This window comes from Frieseomelitta varia, unplaced genomic scaffold (genome assembly GCF_011392965.1).
Source record: "Frieseomelitta varia isolate USP_RPSP 00005682 unplaced genomic scaffold, Fvar_1.2 scaffold_163, whole genome shotgun sequence".
NCBI classification, from domain to species: domain Eukaryota; kingdom Metazoa; phylum Arthropoda; class Insecta; order Hymenoptera; family Apidae; genus Frieseomelitta; species Frieseomelitta varia.
In genome coordinates, this window is record NW_025109339.1 from 1,268,841 (window position 1) to 1,288,468 (window position 19,628).

Here is a 19,628-nt window from a genome sequence, read left to right on the forward strand (position 1 = left end):
TTTTTAATTATTGTTAGGATAAACACATATCTAAAACGCTTGTTAATTTATTCTCTCGCCATGTTAAATTTCATTGCGAACTCGTCGATAGCGATCCGATCAGCAATCGTAATCGTTATTGAAACATCGAACATTCATGAAAGACGTTTAAAATAATTAAAAAACAACCGTTATTTATTGGTTATGTTATCAAGAACCTCGACTCACAACGCGATCATCGATAACGCATCATTTCTGAGACCAAAGTTAATTGTGCCGATTAATTCTGAACAACAGTGTACTGTTTACAGTTTAATAAGGCCCGCGGCCATAAAACAACGTCCTGATAGATCTGAATTAATAATAAAAAAAAAAATCTGGATTAATAATAAAAATAATATATCGTCGGACTCGTCCTCTGTCTGACACACTGTTCTTTATCGATTATATATCTCGCACGATGTTATCAATTGTCTGAGCCATTTCGAGAGATTATGGTAGTAAACACCGTTGCAACAATCGCGAACAATTCGTTGGCAACGCTCGTTATCGCATTATCGATCGACACCTTTTAATCTGGACGTCGATACGTTCTCTTTCTTTTTTCCTTTTTCTCTTCTTTTTTTTTTTTTCTTTTCGACTCGACTCGACGATAATTTCTTGTTGCAACGAACGATCGAATGATCGCATTATTGTTCGCGTTCGATACGCGCGACAGAAGACATTAAAATAGTTTTAAAGAATTAGTTAAGGAGTCAATTAGAAAAAAAATTGATATCAAGAGAAAACGAAGCATATCCGGTGTTTGAAATCGACTTATTCGATGTTTCTTCTCACAAGTTTATATTTAGTTGGTTTTTTTCTTTTTTACAAATTTTTTGATTACTTCGTGTGGTCGTGTAATTCCTAATACGGTTGATGTTGTGAAAATTTAACTAAAACACATTGTAACCAGTAACGATGAAAAATTGTCGATAATTTGAACTGTTGTGGATTTCGTAAGAAAAATGTCACGTGTTACAATCCACTTGATCCCATTTCAAAGATTTTCACTTTCGCCAGTCTTGAGTTCATTTCTTCCAGAGATTCTTCTTTACATCCTGTGACGGGAAAAAAAGAAACAATGATAATTTTTTTCTTGACCATGAAAACCTCTAAACGATCTCTTAAAATCTGCTGTATGATTCTTTTCGTTGTTTTATTGTATAAAATCATTATTGGAAATTTGTATTGTGCACGTTACTTTTGCACAGTAGTGCAAACTATTTACGGAGACAGATTTTGGTAATGTGTCATTTGTTTTCACAAAGAAACTAGGTGAGCCAATACTTTTTCGATCTCCACTAGAAATTTCTTTTTTTTTTTTTTTTTTTTTTTTTTTTTTTTTTTTTTTTGTTTTAGTTTATTTCCCATTGCGAACGTGTCTATTTTATACGTGCAAAATTATATTACAATATTACATTTTTTTTAACAAATGTAAAAATTAGAGTATAGAGTAATAGTCAATCTTGGATTGATTTCGATACAGTTATCGACAATCTTGGTGCGTAGAAATAAAGACCAAAAATAATAACGCAGGCTGGGATATTTTTTTACATCGTTTTTTTATACTATTCGTGAACGTATGACGGTGGAAGAAGAAATTAAAATAATATGTATAACGTTGAAATGAGATAAGCGCAAAAATATTAAATAACGCTGGAATATTCTATTACAGATAACGTATGAATTTTGTTCTTTGTTTGCGCGAACTTCGCTCGAGGAAGAAAAAGGATATTTTCCCTCGTGTGATTTTTTTTTTTTTTTCAATTTTAAATATGTATTCTGCGAGAACTCGAGTTATTGTCTATCTCTCTCTCTTTGTCTTCCTTCCTCTCTCCTCTTGCATCGAACCTATCGAGAGATGATGTTCTCTGTCAATTTATATTATTGAGTTGCGTTTTTCAGCGCAAATGTGTTTGCCAAGAGAAACCCCGAGAATTCGCTTAACACCTTTTTCTTCATTATATATTCTTCCTAGATATCGCAGTTTTGTAAAGTTCGAGGAACTTGAGATATATTTTTAATGACAAACTCTGTTTCTTCTTTAAACCAAGGATGGATACTGTCGTAAAATAAACATTCGTTCGAATGATTATTCAGTGTGTAATGTTATTTTTATTTTATTTGTTGTTTGCTTTAGTAACGATGATCTGACAAATAGTTGAAAAAGAAGTGATTCTATTGTTCGTAATTTTATTTGAAACGGAGGTGTTTCCTATTAATTATATGACCTAACCAGGAAAATAATTTAAGTATCAAATGATTCAAATAATTCAGATATGAATATAAATATAAATATTTAATTTTTATTGAATATCTCATACCAAGAAAAAGTTGTTTCTTACTTTGCATTATTATTTGGAATTATCATTTGAAAATAATCATTATTAATTTATATCCCTGGTCTATTAAGTTCTATTCGAATTAATATTCTAAATGATGATCCAATAATTCCTGATCATAAAGCAAATATTATATATAAAATGCCAATATTTTTATGATTTGTTGATATTAATCATTTATTTATATAAATTTATATTATTATTAATTTAAATATTAATAGTTTATTCTACTTTATCATTATTATTATTATTGAGAATTATTTGAGAATCCTCTTCAAATGCATTCAACAATTATTTGTCCAATATAAGATAATACTCATAAACAATTAATTATTGCTGATAAATTACTATTTTTATTAAAATTAACCATTGCTAAAAAAATTACTATTGCTCTTCAAGAGGATGTTTGTTTTTTTTTTTTTTTATATGGGGATTTAGCGTCGCATCGACTAAAAGGTCTTTAGCGACGTAGGATGTTTGTTCTCATGGTAAAACGCGCGTCCTAAAAAAGCAGTAGATATAGATAAAAATAAAATTGCAATTCCAGTGTATATTCACGCATAAGTTAATTTAAATAAAATAAATCCATGATTCAATGCGACTACATTTTTACGTAAATCGACGATTCGAATGTTTTATTTACGGAACCATAAAAATAATACTTTCAATATAAATATTTTTTTTAAACGTATAAAATTCGATCACGAAGTTCCTTTTCAATCTTCCTCCTATTAAAACTTGGGGGGGGAGTACCTTTTTCAACATAAAAATTATGTTTGTTCACATGGATTTTTCTAAAACGCACATACATACACAGCTTCGTTACTGAGGATTCGAAATGATTGTACAAATTTCTTTAGATTGATTTTAAAATTCACAAATTAGAATAGAATTGTACATCTTTCTTTTCTTCTTCCCTCCAAAAAAAAAAAAAAAACAAAAGAAAAAAAATCATCAATGGCACCATTATTTTTTACAATCTTGTTGTCTTCTACCTACGACATGACGGTCTTGGTTGCCTCTCGATCTCGGCTGCATCGTTTTGCAACGACGCAAAAAAAAAAAAAGAAAAAAAAAACCTGTATAAACAGAGCTTGGAAAAATAGATTTGCATATCGGCATAAAGTACAAAATAACATACATTTGTCGTAGCGCGACAATACGCACTTATCACACGTGCATGGAATGCAACGCGCGATTTTGTTTGTTTCCATGCAACGTCCAATGTTGCGTTCTTCCATGCTAATAATATCTGTCTATCTCTTCTTCTATGCTAATAATATCTATCTATAGATATAATAGATATAATAATATCTTCTATGCTAGTAATATCTACTTGTCGAAAGTTTTTTTTTTTCTTTTTTTTTTTTTGGAGTCTCATTCGTTCCGGTTCTTCCGTTAGCGTCGTCGTCTCTGTGAAGACTTCTAGTTTGCAGTGTCGCAGCAAGAAACTCGGGAAACAGCGTTATAAAGTGTATCTTTGATCTCATTTTAAAGGACATGCTACAGAAGAAGAAACTTTGTTCGATTTCTTTTTCTTTCCTCCTCTTCTTTGTGTGATTATATATTGCTTATTGGCTACAATTGTTGAGATTATATGTTATAATATATATAATATATAATCGTATATTACATATCATAATATATATAATTTTATCTGTTATCTATGATATTAGATAATATAATAACATTATATATAATATTACGTAATATAATATAACAACATATCATGTTAAATATATAATATATGTAATATACTATATAATGTATAAAATCTATACCAATTGCTGTAATAGCTGTTTGTTTGTTGAATAGTGTTTTCCTTTTAAATTATGTGCAAATAAATCTAATTCATTAAGTAACAAAGAAATTCCACTTTTATACGATGGAAAAAATGTATCACGCATGAAAATGGTCAGCGATAAAATAACGGAACAATGATGTTGTGAACTCGTTAATTAGTTTTCTACGTAACTTCCTTTTACAATTTATGCAATTATTAAGATTTATGAAATTATGTATACTTCTGCTGTTACATATATTGTTTATTCTTACTGGAATAATATTTTTCTTCTAAATTATCTGCAAATAAATTGGCGAATTTGTTCAAATTTATTCAACCTGTATTCACAACAGAGTATGTTTCACATAAGGTTATTATATATTATAAAAACAGCCAGAAATATGTATATATCACATGATATAAAATATGATCAGTCAACAATGTTCCAAACTATTAATTTTGTCTTCTAGCGTACATTATTCGAGTTGTTCATTATTTATCGTCGACGAATGAATGTTATATTAAATGAAATAGTGAATATAACGAAAAGATGAATCTTTTTATTAAAAATGAAAAGACAGAGATAACGATGTTTATTTATGGTTATCGCAACCTGTCAAGGTAACACGAGCAACAATTTCCTCCGAAATTTAATACGTTCGTGGATTCAATATATATTGTTCATGGAAACTGTTCAATGTGAAACTTTTCCTTACTTGTTGCACATTTTTTAATTAAGTTTATTCTACAACTGATCGTTCGATTTAATTGCTACTGTGTACCACGTGCTCCCAGCAAATCCACTTTCTTCGAATGCAAGAATCACTCTTTCCGAGTGAGAAAAAAGAAAAAAGAAGAATCACTTTTATTTTGTCGACGCTCCTACTCTCCTCGCAACATTTTTTGTGAAAACGAACGACACATCAAGTGCAGTGCTTCATTTAGGGAAACAGATTTTGCTAATATACCAATTTATAAAACTATTCTGCTAGCATACCATTTATTTTTACAAAAATATCGCCTACAGGCAAGAAACAAACTACACGTGCCAATATTTCTCTGATCCACTGAACTTCTTCCACCTTCTTTCCTCGAATATAGAAATCACTCTTTCATCGTGAAAAAAGACACACGGTTTATTTCGGTGTAATTAATAAAATCTCGCTACCATCTCCAATTTAAATCGCGATTAAATACAATCAGTTGTCGAGTATCGTTACACCGTTGCGTCACACGAAATTTACATTAATCGTTCGACACGTCGCTCTGAAAAATTGTCGTGACATTAAGAGGCACTGAGAAACCGGTTTTCGATAAAGCATCCTTTTACCCTGTCTTTTCTCTTTTTATTCGGCCACCGTTTGCAAAACCGTTCTCCGTTTCAAGTTGCGTGCGTGTATTTTTTTGTTTCATCTTCTATTTTTTTTTTTTTTTTTTTTTTTTTTTTTTTTTTTTTTTTTTTTTTTTTTTAATATCGATTCGTCGAAGTTTACGTCGAACGAGAAAACTGTGAACGGTTTAATTACGAGTATCGACAGTTGCTTCTGCGTGGTTGTTGGAGTATAACGAGGTTGTAAGGTTCTTTTTTCGTGCTTCGATGGAAATTGAAACGAAAATCGTTTCGATACAGGGGCTGAGTCTAGAAAATATTGTGTTCGGCGATTCATTTCGGAAAATTATTAATTTTGAACGAATTTAAAATGCTTGTCTATATATACTCATGCATCAATGGAAAATTAATATTGAATTAATATTCCATTTTTTGTTATGTTACGTGATTCAGAAAAAAAAAAGATTATTATTTCTGAAGAAATTTAACTCTGTCCATGGTTTTCCATTAATGGTAAATTAACATCAGATACAGAGAAATGAATTATTACTTTTCAAGGAATTTAATTTTAATTTAACGTTCGATTTTAAATGGGTTGTTATTTTCAAAGAAATTTAATTTTAAATTAATATTAAATCCAGAGAAATATTTTCAAATCGAAATATTCCCTTTTTTTTTAATCATGCTTCTTTTATCATGTACGTTTCAGAGAAACAGATTATTATTGTTGGAAAAATTTAATTCATTCGATACAGAGATCGTCCATGGTTTTTCATAAACTGGAAATTAATATCATGTTCAGATAATTATTATTTTCAAACAAATTTAATCTTTTTAATGCAGAGGTTGTCTCTCTTTCAAAGTAATATTGAGAAATATTAAATCCAAATTGAAATATTTTCTTTCCTGTCGTCACTGAAAGATACAAAGAGTCGTAGGTTATGAATTTTGAATCATCTGTTTTATTCTGTACACGAGGTAAACATGCTTTTTCAATAGTCGCTTGATATTAGCGCTTGATAGGTTATGCAAGCGAATTTTTAATATATTTTACTACATTGCAAAATAAAAGTTGCTAAGTGAAATGAATTATTACATCCGATAGCCCGAAGCTGAGTTAATCTGTTAACTTGCCACGATATAGTTTTATCTTAAATCTGTTTTGCAATAAACATTATATTTTTGAGTGTAGTAAGTGTTGGATGATTCCTTGAAAGAAATAGAAATGATAGATGACAGTATTTCAGAGATGTTGTTCATTTTTAATTAGCGGATTAATTAAGATTCATAAAATGCTCAAAATTCATCTTTTTAATTGGACGGAATATTTTTTCGAGATATCGTGGAGGATAAGGTCGATAGAATTCCAACGAAATTCCGCAGCGTTGCAGAGAGATCGTGAGAGAAATTTTTTGGAACAACTTGACACAGTTCCTTGACACAATATTTATTTGAGCTTCAATTTTAAAACAAATATTAAAAAAGTACGTAGAGCGACTCACATTGATATTGGATGATACCTAAATATTGAAACTGTCGATTGGGTACTTTTGTTAAAAAAAAAATCGTGTAATAAAATGAATCTGGCCTCGCTTTAAAGCTCGAGGCCTCTACTTTTATCGACACCTGTCTATAGTATTCTATATGTGAGATTGATTTTTGAGCCACGTAACAGACGTGCAAAGCAGATTTTTGTATAAAATCGTCGAAAAATTTTCATCGTTAATTTAAAAATTTTGTCATTTCATTTTCTTTTTATAGCAATTAAATACAACTTGCTCGAGTATACTCGCGCGCAGCTTGATAATAATTAAGCGCACGTTTCTCAAAACGAAATAAAAGCACGTCGAAGTTGTTGCATGAACAGAGTTGATCGAACACGATCGGGAGGTTGTAATTTCCTCGTCGATTGCGAATTTCCGCGAAGACGATGCTCTCCTGAACGAACTCGAGACCTGAACGAACACTTCTCCTTGCGCAACAGGTTCAAGGTCCTACCGCAACCTCTTGTCCTACCGCAACGTTTATTCGCGCCGGTGTTTCCGTATTCGACGATCCCTCCTTTCTTTCTCTCTCTTTCTTTCTCTCTTTCTCTAAAGCTTGTCCGGTTCCTGTCCGAAATACCTGAACGCGGACCTGCGCTCTTTGTGCCCGGTGTTTTTAGTTGTTCCATTATTTCTCACATCACTCTGCATAATGTCTACAGTTTTTTTATTTTAGCAACGAGCAAATGAGACAACGAAGTTATTTATTATTTTATATTAGATGTCTAAGAAATATCAATAAGTTTACATTCTCTATAGTAGTTCGTCTCGAACTAACAATATTTTTTGTAGAAAATACTCTTTCAGATACTTGCTGGTACACGTAAAATATTTTCTAGCAAGTTCATACTAATTTTCGATATTTCTTTTTCCCCTCCTCTACGATTGTCTACCATTCGAAAATTCAATTTCGTTTTATTACTGTTTATCAGCCAAATGTAAATTACTCGAAAATTTTTGTCGAGTGTACCAGTCGAGTAGTATCCATTTTGGTGATTTTGGTAATTTTGCTCTAGCTTTCGAAAGCTTTTCCGGTCCGACAAAGGTCCAACTCGTCGCAATATGAAATTAGTTTAATCGCGTTGTTGATGAAACGTTAGTCCAACAACTACGTACGCGACAATATTATAATCAACGTGCACGCACGACGTCAAAAGTTTCCGAAGTATAATTACAGTATTTGTAATTGTACGTGTAAGTACAGCTGGCGAGCTGTTTGTAACGTCACGTTTCGCTGAAATTCGCGTAGATAATAAAAAAGAAGAAAAAAAGAAAAAAAGAAGAAAAAGACAACGAAAATGTACAGAATATGATAAATATGTCGGGGCAATTGGTAAAAACGTTCGATGAATTTTCTGATTTCTTTTTTGAAATCGGCTTTTTCTTGTTGTTTCGTTGCTAATGGCTTCTAAATGCATATCGATGTAATTATTGAGCTGTGTCACTGTTGTTCTCATCGCCGCATTTATTTTTTCCTTCTCCTCTCTTTCTCTCTCCTTTTGTAAAGATTTAACGTCGCACTACCTTCCATAATAATAGCTATGCAGATTTATGTGTGAATTGTATAATGGAAATTTATGTGCGATATACCTCTAATGGTATTGGATCTAACGATGAAGCTTCGGAACCATCAGGAATTTAATGGTATCGTGAAGTAAGATATTCGGGCTTATAATGTTATATTATTATCTTACAAAAATGTCGAAATGTCTGTATTTGAACAAAATGATCTTCATAAAAATTATGATAAGGACTCGTTTTCTTTTCTTTTTTATGATATATAGTGATTAATATACTATTATACATGATTCTGATCCAAATGTCTTAGCATACTTCTTATTTTTACTGTCAATATTTAATATTTATCGTAGACAATAAAATTTATACGTTTATATTATTTTATAATGGAAATAATGTTCAATTAATAATAGCTATGTAACGTAATGTATTATTCGCTCCATCGCTTTTTGAAATTCGAAGGTCCTCAATAATAGAAACTTGTTTCAATTATTTTAAAATTATTTATTTGCGTGTTTCAAATGGTGAAAGAATCTAGAGGCCTTTAATACCGAACAGTGGCTATGTGACAATTTAAAAATGCATTCGTCTTTCGATATGTTTATTCAATATATCGTATAATGTTATCCTCTTGGATCTCTTTTGATAACAAATTTTGGTGATTATATATACCACTTACACTTGCGATAAATTTATTTAATATATCGTAATATGTTATCCTCTTTACCATACGTAAAATAATTTGTCCAATATTTTAATATACTGATTAAACCGTCCGAACATGTACTTTTACATATATCGATTCAATATATCGTTACCCTGTAATACAGAGGTGGCTAACTGGCGGACCTTGCCCCTACTTTCCTGGTCGCTAGCGCTACCCCCTCCACTGCATTGACCACTCTCCGCTTGCTTAGTAGGGAAATCAATAGACTGAGAGAGTGGGGGGCTCGTGCACGACGAGGGAATTTCAATGTAATTACAGTTACAGCTAGCTCCGCTCTAATAAATAAATAACTCGTGATAGCGAAAAAAGTTAAAGGAGAATCCACGATTCAAAAATCAAAGAAACACTGACACAAAGAATATCAATTTCTGATGTTCATCGTATCGTCCGTCACTTTCGTATCCGTTTCAATCCGGGCCGCGCTTTTTCTCTCTTCTAACCTAAGAGACTGTCGACTTGTTTTCCTCGCTGTTGCCGCGCAAAAGTTTCTCCCCGATAGGCGCTGTCGTCACGAGGAGAACGCTCATTGCAACGCGAAAACAAAACAAACGCGAGTGTCGAGTGTCGCGCGATCGATCGTCCGTGAGGTTTTCCACATTTTTTTCTCCCGTCTCGTCCGTTCAGGGGGATCCCTCGTACGAAAGGATGCCAGACGAAGGATAAAAGGCTGTGACGTTTTTCGCTAGAGTTACGAAGGCATAACATTGAACGTGTTTCCCCCTTCGGATGCTGATCGATTTCACGTTGTTCGATGAACAACGTCGGCGAGCGTGTTTCAACGATAATGCTTATAGGCCAAGTCTGGTTTATTGTATTCTTCTTGACGTCTCTGCTTTGTTCCTGTCTTTTTTTCTTTTTTTCTTTTCTTTTTCTTGCAGAAATTGGTAATTTGTAGGTACAGTAGAACTCTGTTTGATCGAAATTTTTGCTCAGTAGCCGATATCAACCCTTGTGGAAACGAATTTTTAATACTCGCGCGTTGTTCGCAACTTTCAACTTGATCAATTTTCGCGGCAAACATTCCAAACTTAAATGTTAAAAAAGCGAATCGCTCAGATGTAATGCACATGCACCCAACGCATAATAATAGCTTTTGTCTTACTTTAATACCTCGACAATTTGAATGTTTCTTTTCTTATCTGTGCCTTGTTTTTTGCAAAATTTCAAATTTGCAAATTTCAAAGCATTGTGCATGTTTCGTTGAGATTTTCACAGGAGATGCTCGCCAACAGTATTGTTATTAATAAAATTATTATCATGTGTTCTATCACGTATTACCATGCATTGTAATAACGATGATAATGTCGATCATTTTTGAAGTATTTTGAAGTATACTTGACGTATTGATGTTCGAACGTTGTATCGTCAGAATGGTATCTCTAATTCAGTACCTTAGAAATTCATCTGCTACCAACGTTCTGTTAATATAATATTGAAATATTAAGATACTCGAGATACATGATCTCAACTAAGGAAGGTTTTGCTGTACGTAAAATTTCTCCTCCTCTTCCCTATGTTGTTTATAATATACATAAAAGTCATGCAATGACACAAAAATTTCACAGTCGTAAAAATGTCATAGTTCGCTTGGCGCCGTTACACGAAAGGTCAAATTATTTAAAGAACAATGATGAAGTTGAATGAACAGTCGTGGCATTGTCATTTCTGGTGTTAATCGTGCCTTAACCGTATCTTAATTTTCCAAAGTATCCGCTGATTTATGAACGAAAATGTGCGACCATTAACAATATCTATTCGGCAACTACTGAGGTAAATTACTACGTTTTCTCGTTTCTCGTATCGGCAGAATGAAAACCAATTTGTTATGAATTTTCCTTCAAAGGAAACCAAACTTGCTATGAATTTTCCTTCGAAAAGGAAACGATGCCTTTTTTTTTTTAAACACGTTCTATCTCTGGTGAAAAATTCCCACATTTAGAGAGAACAGTAAATTAACTCTCTAGCGTAATCGGATTCTAGGGACGATCTAGAAACGCTATTCCTCTCGTGAAACGAGGCATTCCATCGATAAAGAAGTAATTCAAGGATGGCAAACAAAGAATTCCTAAAGTAAAATGAGCGTTGCAAGGACGTTGAAAGAGGTGTTACAGCGATGAAGAAAAAAAAAAAAAAAAAAAAAGGAAAAGAACAGTGCAAGGACGTCGTTAGATTGACACGCAATGTTATAAAGGACGAGGGAGGTAATGCTTCGAGTGAAGCAGTTTTACTTTGAGCGAAGTGCTCTCGAACGAAAATTACTTCTAGCCGATAATCTCTAAATTAAAGAAGCATTAACTTTTGAATATTTTGATAAATCTGTACTGGTGAGTTATAACTGCGAGATGTAATCTGACAAAAGATTATTATAGCTCGTTCACGCGCTATAATATTATTAAATGTTATTATAATTTTTATACAAGACCCGTTTAATTTATGAGTAACTTGTTCGTTCTCTTTTTTTACAAATATATATATATATATATATATATATATAAATATTTTATATTTATTATTTTTTATATATATAATTTATATATATAAATATTTTATATTTGTTATTTTTTATGTATATAATTTATATTTTTTACAAATATATATATATATATATATATATATTTATATATATAAATATTTTATATTTATTATTATTTTATATATTATTATAAATATTTTTGTTAAAACGTTCAATTACTTGTGTTTTTGTATTCTTCACACAATTTTTAAGACATTGGTCGAAATGTATATTGCTCAGCCTAATGTTTGTATTGTTCAAGAGAAAAATCGCGAGACGAGAATTCCATAATAATTGTTAAATATTCGTTTCACGAAGTACGTTAATAATAAATTTAAACGATTTAACAACGAATACCACACATGAACATAATTGAACGCTTTAACGCTATATCTTCGTTCAACTACTGAATTTCTTTTTTTTTTTTTCTACTTTTATGTACTATCATTTTTCTTCTATCGACACCGAACGTGTCACACTACTTTAATCTAATACAATGTACGGCTTGAAAAAAAAAAAAAAAAGAAAAACTTACAAATACTTGCAAGATATTTCGGTCATGGAGTAATTAGCATAGTTCGGTTGTACTTTGGACAAATAGACGCGCGCGTTGATTAGGGTGAAAATGTGCTTAACGCAGCCCGGTATTTTTTTTTTTTCTTTTTTTTATTTTTCAGTAAGGGTAACAGCCCTGAAAAATGACTGCACGCGTGGCTACGCCTCGCATTAGACGCGCTAGATTGAATGGTTGCCGACGAAAGAAAAGAATGACGAAATTACGTGGACAAGCGGCAGTCGGTTGGAAAAGCTTTTAAAAAAACGTCTAGACAGCGAGGGAGACAGCGAAAGAGTTAGGAAACCTATCAAAATACACTTGCGCTTACGACAATTTTCTCCTGTTTCTATACTTGCTGAGAATATTTTTGCTGCACGGGGAGTTTTTATAAATACAGTGGCGAACAAAGTCGTATAGACAATCTCATATATATATATATATAAAATATATTTATTTAAAATATATATTTTATATATATATATATATATATATAGAATAAATATATTTATTAGCAAATTTATTTAAATAAATAATTAATAATAATAATAAATGATAATAAATATTTTATAATAATATGATATAAATATTATAATAAAATAATGATAACTATAATAATAAATAATAATTTAAACATTATCCAGAAAATTTGATTTAAATTAACTTTTTCACAGTGAGAAATGGTTAAATATGGATTTGTTATATAGTAATTGTACGAGTATTTTTCGTTTGTCTAGGTTTCTCTTGATTTTTTTTTATTAAATTCGCAAATAATGCAAGTACTGGATATTTTTTTTTTTTTTTTTTTTGCGATATTTTGTGTTTAATATTCAATATTGTATTTTTATTTAATGTTATACAGTATATATTTATTACATTATATAACACATATATACTTTTTCTTTGTCTTTCATACTTTATAAAAATATCTCCAACTGACATGGGTTAATTCTTTTTATAGAATTTTATAGAAAATGTCGAGTTGCGTCGATTGATGTGTCAAAAAATTGTATACACTTAAAGAAACAAAGTTTATCTTCATACGACATTTACGCCGTCACTCGCGAACTGAACTAATAAGTCAATCATAATACCCCCCCCCCCCCCCCCCCACGAGGGACATTCATGCGACTTCGTTCGAGACAGTTTTGCTCGATATACAGGTGATAACACCGATGTAAATCAAGATGATGTCAGAACCAGACCAGAGATACATAGACCCGAGAGTCTGTACACATACAACTGTAAATAAAATTCAACAGCAGAATCACGCAAAGTGATAATTAACATTGTAAGAATCATTTAGTTGAAAACGAGCAAACGTCCGGTGATTTATGAAGTGCAGCGAACGGTTACATAGTTCGTCAAAAGTGTGTGTAACGATTCTGTTGTTCCCGGTGTTGGCTCGATTACGAGTCGTATCGGTTCCCCGGCAGTGAGACAGTGTTTCTTTTTTTTTTTTTTTCTCTCTCTTTATCGTCGCCAGCCCCCAGTTATCTGTGACTAATGAATATTGATGCGACGCGATAAGGACATTTTTAAAGAAATATTATTGGCGAGGAACAACCCGACGTTGATAAATCGGCGGAGGTGTGTAATGCATGGGCATGCAGTTTTGCTCGATCTGACGAGCCAACAGCCGCTCGATTCTTGATTTATTTTCGAGAATAGAAGGTGTATCGTGTAATCGCGATAATTTGTAATTTATTTGCGATATATACGTGCACGCGCGAATGTGTGCGGCGAGAGGCGAGGGGACGAAACGAAGTCGCTGCAGATTTTGATTGTATATTTACATTATAAATTTCCCCGTGAAATTTTGCGACGTGCTATTGGGACGCTGACATGATGATATCAGCAACGATTGATTGCGAAAGAAAGATAAAATTCAGGAGACACGATATAATATCTATTGTCATTTGTGACTTTTATCTCGTTTCTTATAATCGTAATTCTTAATTATACAGGCAATAATTTTTCATTTATCATCGTTAACGATGATACCGCCAACATGTTAATTGATATTTTCTTTATTAATTCAGCGGCCAGCTTTTACAGATTGTAAAATCGTTTCATTGGTAATTATCCCGACGTATCGTGAAATTCATGAATCATTTCGTTCTCTCATTGAGTAATTATATTTTTATCAGTGAGAAAGGAAAGGAAGAAAAATTTCACGTATCATTAATTTTTATGTGATTCGTGTTATGTGCATCGTAATTCGTTATTAATTCAATTAGCTTTATAGATTGTAAAATCTTTAATTGGAAATTATTTTTATATATCGTGAAAATCAATAATCATTTCGTCCTGTGCTATTAAATAATTAGATCTTTTTTTTCCTGCAAGACAAATCATACGTCATTTGTTAATTTTTGTAGTTTTATATTCTTGTATATATTATCCATAACCTATTATTAATTCAGCTGGTTTTATAGATTGTAGAATTCTTGGAAAATTGTTTCAACGTGCCGTGAAAATCATTAATCATTTCGTTCTCCTGTCAAATAATTAGTCTTCTTACTGGGAAAAAGAGTGATAAATATATGTATAGATTTCACACATCGTTTGCTAATTTTTGTAATTCTCGTCCCATAACCCATTATTATATTGATTTCTTTATTATTGTAATTCTCGTCCCATAACCCATTATTATATTGATTTAATTCAACTAGCTTTACAGACTGTGCAATTCTTGGACACCGTGTCGTGAAAATGATTAATCATTTCGTCGTTATTAGATAAAATCGGCTTTTTTATTCGGCATTATTCTAAAAAGAATGAAAAATAAAAAATACCTCGACGCGTTGTTGCTCAACAATTGTCGTTCGATTTCTTTCATTGAAATTAAATCTCACGGAGATTTTGTGCAAAATCACAATTTCGAGAATGAAAAGAATTGAATTCCCCGGGTAGAAAATTTTGTTTTACCTACCAAATATTGTACTTTGAATATTCTATATATTTTGTCATACCTTAAATTATACTTTAATATACGTTTTATATATTTTGTCGTACTTTAAACATTTTATATAATTTTTCACACTACATATACTAGAATTACACGTACTAGCGAACAAAACAACAATAAAACGTGTTTTCGTTTCTGCTTACTTCGATAGTATAAATGGACCGTTGGAAACAGTCTAGACGCGTATTCACAATCAGTGCAGTTCGAATCACGCCATCACATCACACATTCATGCTGACGTGCAATGTTGAGATTCTAAAATTTAAAGCATAAAAGTGTAATGGTTAAAAGTGTCCGGGTTTCCGGCGAAAGAGTCCGGAACTTTAACGCTAGAATTATTGACGATTAAATTTTATGAATACCTCAGGTATTGGTCCATAGTCTTGCCTCACTAGTGCTACCCTCGTCACCAGTGTCACCTTTTTAGCTCGCAACTTGGAAGGGTGATAAATGGAATAAATTGTATCGTCGTCTTTTGACACTAAAACTACCGACGACCATAAGCATAAAGGTTCCATTAGAGACATTAAAGTAAAACAAAAAAAAAAAAAAAAAAGAGGAAAAGAACTTTGTAATACAAACTTTTGTTTATACATTTTGCGAAAACTTATTTAAACATCTAGAAATATACTGTCTATGAAATTTGTGATATGAATAACAAATTTTGACCATTTTGGTAGTTTTGGTAGTTAATGCTCCCTGTCCTAGTTTTGGGGTTCTATATATATATATGTGACAACTCTACGATAGTGTAAACGCGATTTTTGATAGCGATTCATTAGTTAATGCTACAATGGGGACGGTGGGGCTGGTAAGCATCCAAAGAAGAGACAAATAATAGAAAGGATAGATATGGAAGGGAAGATTCGCATAATAATGTATTATATTATATATTACATTACATATATATATTTAATATTTTATATATATATTAGTATATATATATATATATATATATATATATATTTAATGTTACTATTATTAATTTAATAGTATTATAACATATATATATATATAAGAGAGAAATAATAGAAAGGATAGATATGGAAGGGAAGATTCGCATAATAATATATTATATTATATATTATATTACATATATATATTTAATGTTACTATTATTAATTTAATGTTATTATAACATTTATATATATACAAGAGAGAAATAATAGAAAGGATAGATATGGAAGGAAAGATTCGTATAATAATGTATTATATTATATATTATATTACATATATATATATATATATTTAATATTTTATATATATACTAATATATATATATATTTAATGTTACTATTATTAATTTAATAGTATTATAACATTTATATATATATAAGAGAGAAATAATAGAAAGGATAGATATGGAAGGAAAGATTCGTATAATAATATATTATATTATATATTATATTACTTATATATATTTAATATTACTATTATTAATTTAATATTATTATAACATTATATATATATATAAATAAATGTTTAAATGATTTGTGAAAGATATACTGTAATCGTATATTTATATTCTTCGCACATATGTATTTCTTAACTCTTTTTGAACCACGTATTCAGTGCTTCACCCTTGGATGACATGTTTTTGTCTCTGAAGTACAGTTCCTCAACCTCGTTCGTCGTGATCTGCATTTGGATTAAGATTTGATCGATCTTTTCTTCGATCTTTTCTTCTTTCTTTCTGTCACTCTTCGATATCGTTTCGTCCACCTATCCTGAGAGCTATTTGTCCTCTCGTTCAAACAACAAACGAGAAAGTTCCTCGGTTAGGTTGTCACCAGGGTTCATGAACTTTAATCTCCGGAACGTAATACGTAGGGAATGCTATAAAAAAAAAAGTTACCGTAAACGATAGATAATCTTTATCTTCCATAGAATTTTACCATCGAGTCGTTCGAGTGTAAACTTCGTCCCTTCGGATCTATCATCTGTAAATAAATCGAAATAGAATGAGACGGTAAAGATAAATAAAGCGACGAACAGTTTCCACGTATATTTAAATCTTCATGGCCGAGGAAAACTTCTGTTCGAATTGCGCGTGTTTATGCAAATTCAATGTTTTCTCTATTTTTTTTTTTCTGTCTTTTAAACGTAATAGAGGAAGTTAGATATAGGATTTGTTTGATCTGCTGTTCAGTATTTGTAATGAGATACTTTGTATGCAGTGTTCGTAGCTATTCAGTAAATTAATGTTCAATTATCGAATAATGAATGTTATTAACATTAGTTAGTATTAATAACGAGTAATTTGATATTGCGGAATATTATGACTTGATAAATATTATAATATTGTATTATGTTATTGTTGTGTGTATTACAATATCGTGATATAATAATATAATAATATAATAATACTGAAAATTAGAATATCGAAAATTAATTATAGAAGAAAATTGTACATTGCTTCGAGTGTTTAATTTGTAAGTATTGTATGTGTTTGACGTTGTTAATATTGCACACAGATAATCTTATGATCAATAATAAAATAATTGATTTACTTAAACAGGGTTTATATAATATAAAATACTTCAAATTATTATTATTATTATTATACTCTATCATACAACTGTAACTTTTTCTTTTTACAAATATTGTATTTTTGTTAAAAAGTGCAATTGTATCTTTCCTTCTAAAAATGAATATAGTAATAACTAAATAATAAATTATTAAAATATAGTCTTAAATAGATAATAATAGTATTTATTAATTAATCACAATTTTATTTTTCTCTCCAATCGTTATACGTTCGAACGACTTGAACTAAAATATTCAACGAAGGAATATTAATAATCTAATTGGAAATATTTGTTTTTCAGGTACGTAGAAAAGGAACCATATAATGTTGGATTAAATCTGACTCCCACTGCCGTCATGCAAGTATAAAACAATCTACTATCTGAAAATTCATATAATAGTTGCACTAGTAATTACATGTCCAACAATTTTTCTAACTTGTTTGATCAGAAATATGCTTCATTCGTTTTAAACTTATTTGACCATAAAAACAAAATACAAATATTTGTAATACAATCTTTGACTTTATATTGTTTGGTAGTTTAGTTTTGGCAATTTGATTAATTTTGACTTTATTATTATTAGTTGGTAGTTATTAATAATTCATATATAATTTAGTCACGCGATTAAAACACTTACAAATGTAAAGCTTTAGAAAAACGACATCTCATATGCACCCTTCAATGTGTGTCTCGAATTTCAATTAGAGCAGCGATAAAATCGAGGAAAAATGTTCGTTGGAGATTTGCTCGTTTTTAATCCATTTTAGAGAAGATCGCGAAAAAGGAAACGAATTGAAACGAAGTTTTAATTTTCTCACTTGTTCGGTAAGTTTGCTCGATGCTAATCAACTCGAGAGAGCGATCGAGACCAAATGTGACTAAAATAATTTTATTTAATTACAGTCAGAACGGTCAATGCTCGACGTGATGTTTGCATTGCTGCAAGTGGCCAGCATATTGAATAGTATCTTCGTTAAACAGATGATAACAGATGGTAGATAACATTGTAAAATGATAATATATATAAAATCGATGATAGATGAATTGACGAAAAATATTTCAGTGTTTCCTTTTTTTTTTCTCGCGATTTTCTCCAAAAATATGGACATTTCTTCCTTAGTTTATCAATCATCACACTGCTTCAACTTTTAACATTTAAATTTTAGAGATATCCTGTATATTCTGTTATTTTAATACAGAATTCTGTTCGCATAACGGGAGTCGAGAGAAACTGTACTGCACGTATTTAGTAATTGATGCTAACCACTCAACTAGCCAATATACATTAATATATATATATATATATATATATATATATATATATATATATATATATATATATATATATATATAATGTCAATACGTATTACAGTCGGCTGGACATTTTTGGCTCTTTTCACACCTTCGTTATAATTTTTATTCTCCTCAACGACTCGTGTTTGCACGCTCTGTCTTTGATCGTTGCACAGTAGAGTTGGCCATCGATCGACTCGAGATTTTCAGTTCGAGTGATGAACAAAATTAATTGCCGAAAAATCGGCAAATGAAATTAGCCGTCAATTAAAGGAAATCGATCGTTGAGAGATCGGCAATCGATTTAATCGATTAACGGTGTTAATCGTCGATTGTCAATCGTTACGTCGAAATTTACGTTTAAATTTGATTTAAATCGAAGGTACGCTCAGTTCAATTGAAATTGTAATAAAGCGTCCACGCTTTAGGGTTAAAATATTTGATCGATGTTCTTTACACTCGTCGGGAAGTACAGAGCGATTGTTATGTCTATATTTAATTAACTT

At 30.9% G+C, this 19,628-nt stretch overlaps 1 protein-coding gene across 1 annotated transcript in view; it reads left to right on the forward strand.

The window, feature by feature from the left end:
* LOC122537835 (sex-determining region Y protein-like) overlaps nt 1-18,285 on the forward strand; it is a 47,354-nt gene extending 29,069 nt beyond the window's left edge. Inside the window, exon 4 of the mRNA XM_043671441.1 lies at nt 18,130-18,285. Within this exon, the coding sequence (XP_043527376.1) occupies nt 18,130-18,196 (67 nt within the window). The 3' untranslated portion in view covers nt 18,197-18,285. The remainder of the gene's footprint in view (nt 1-18,129) is intronic.
* Nucleotides 18,286-19,628: the final 1,343 nt, after the last annotated feature.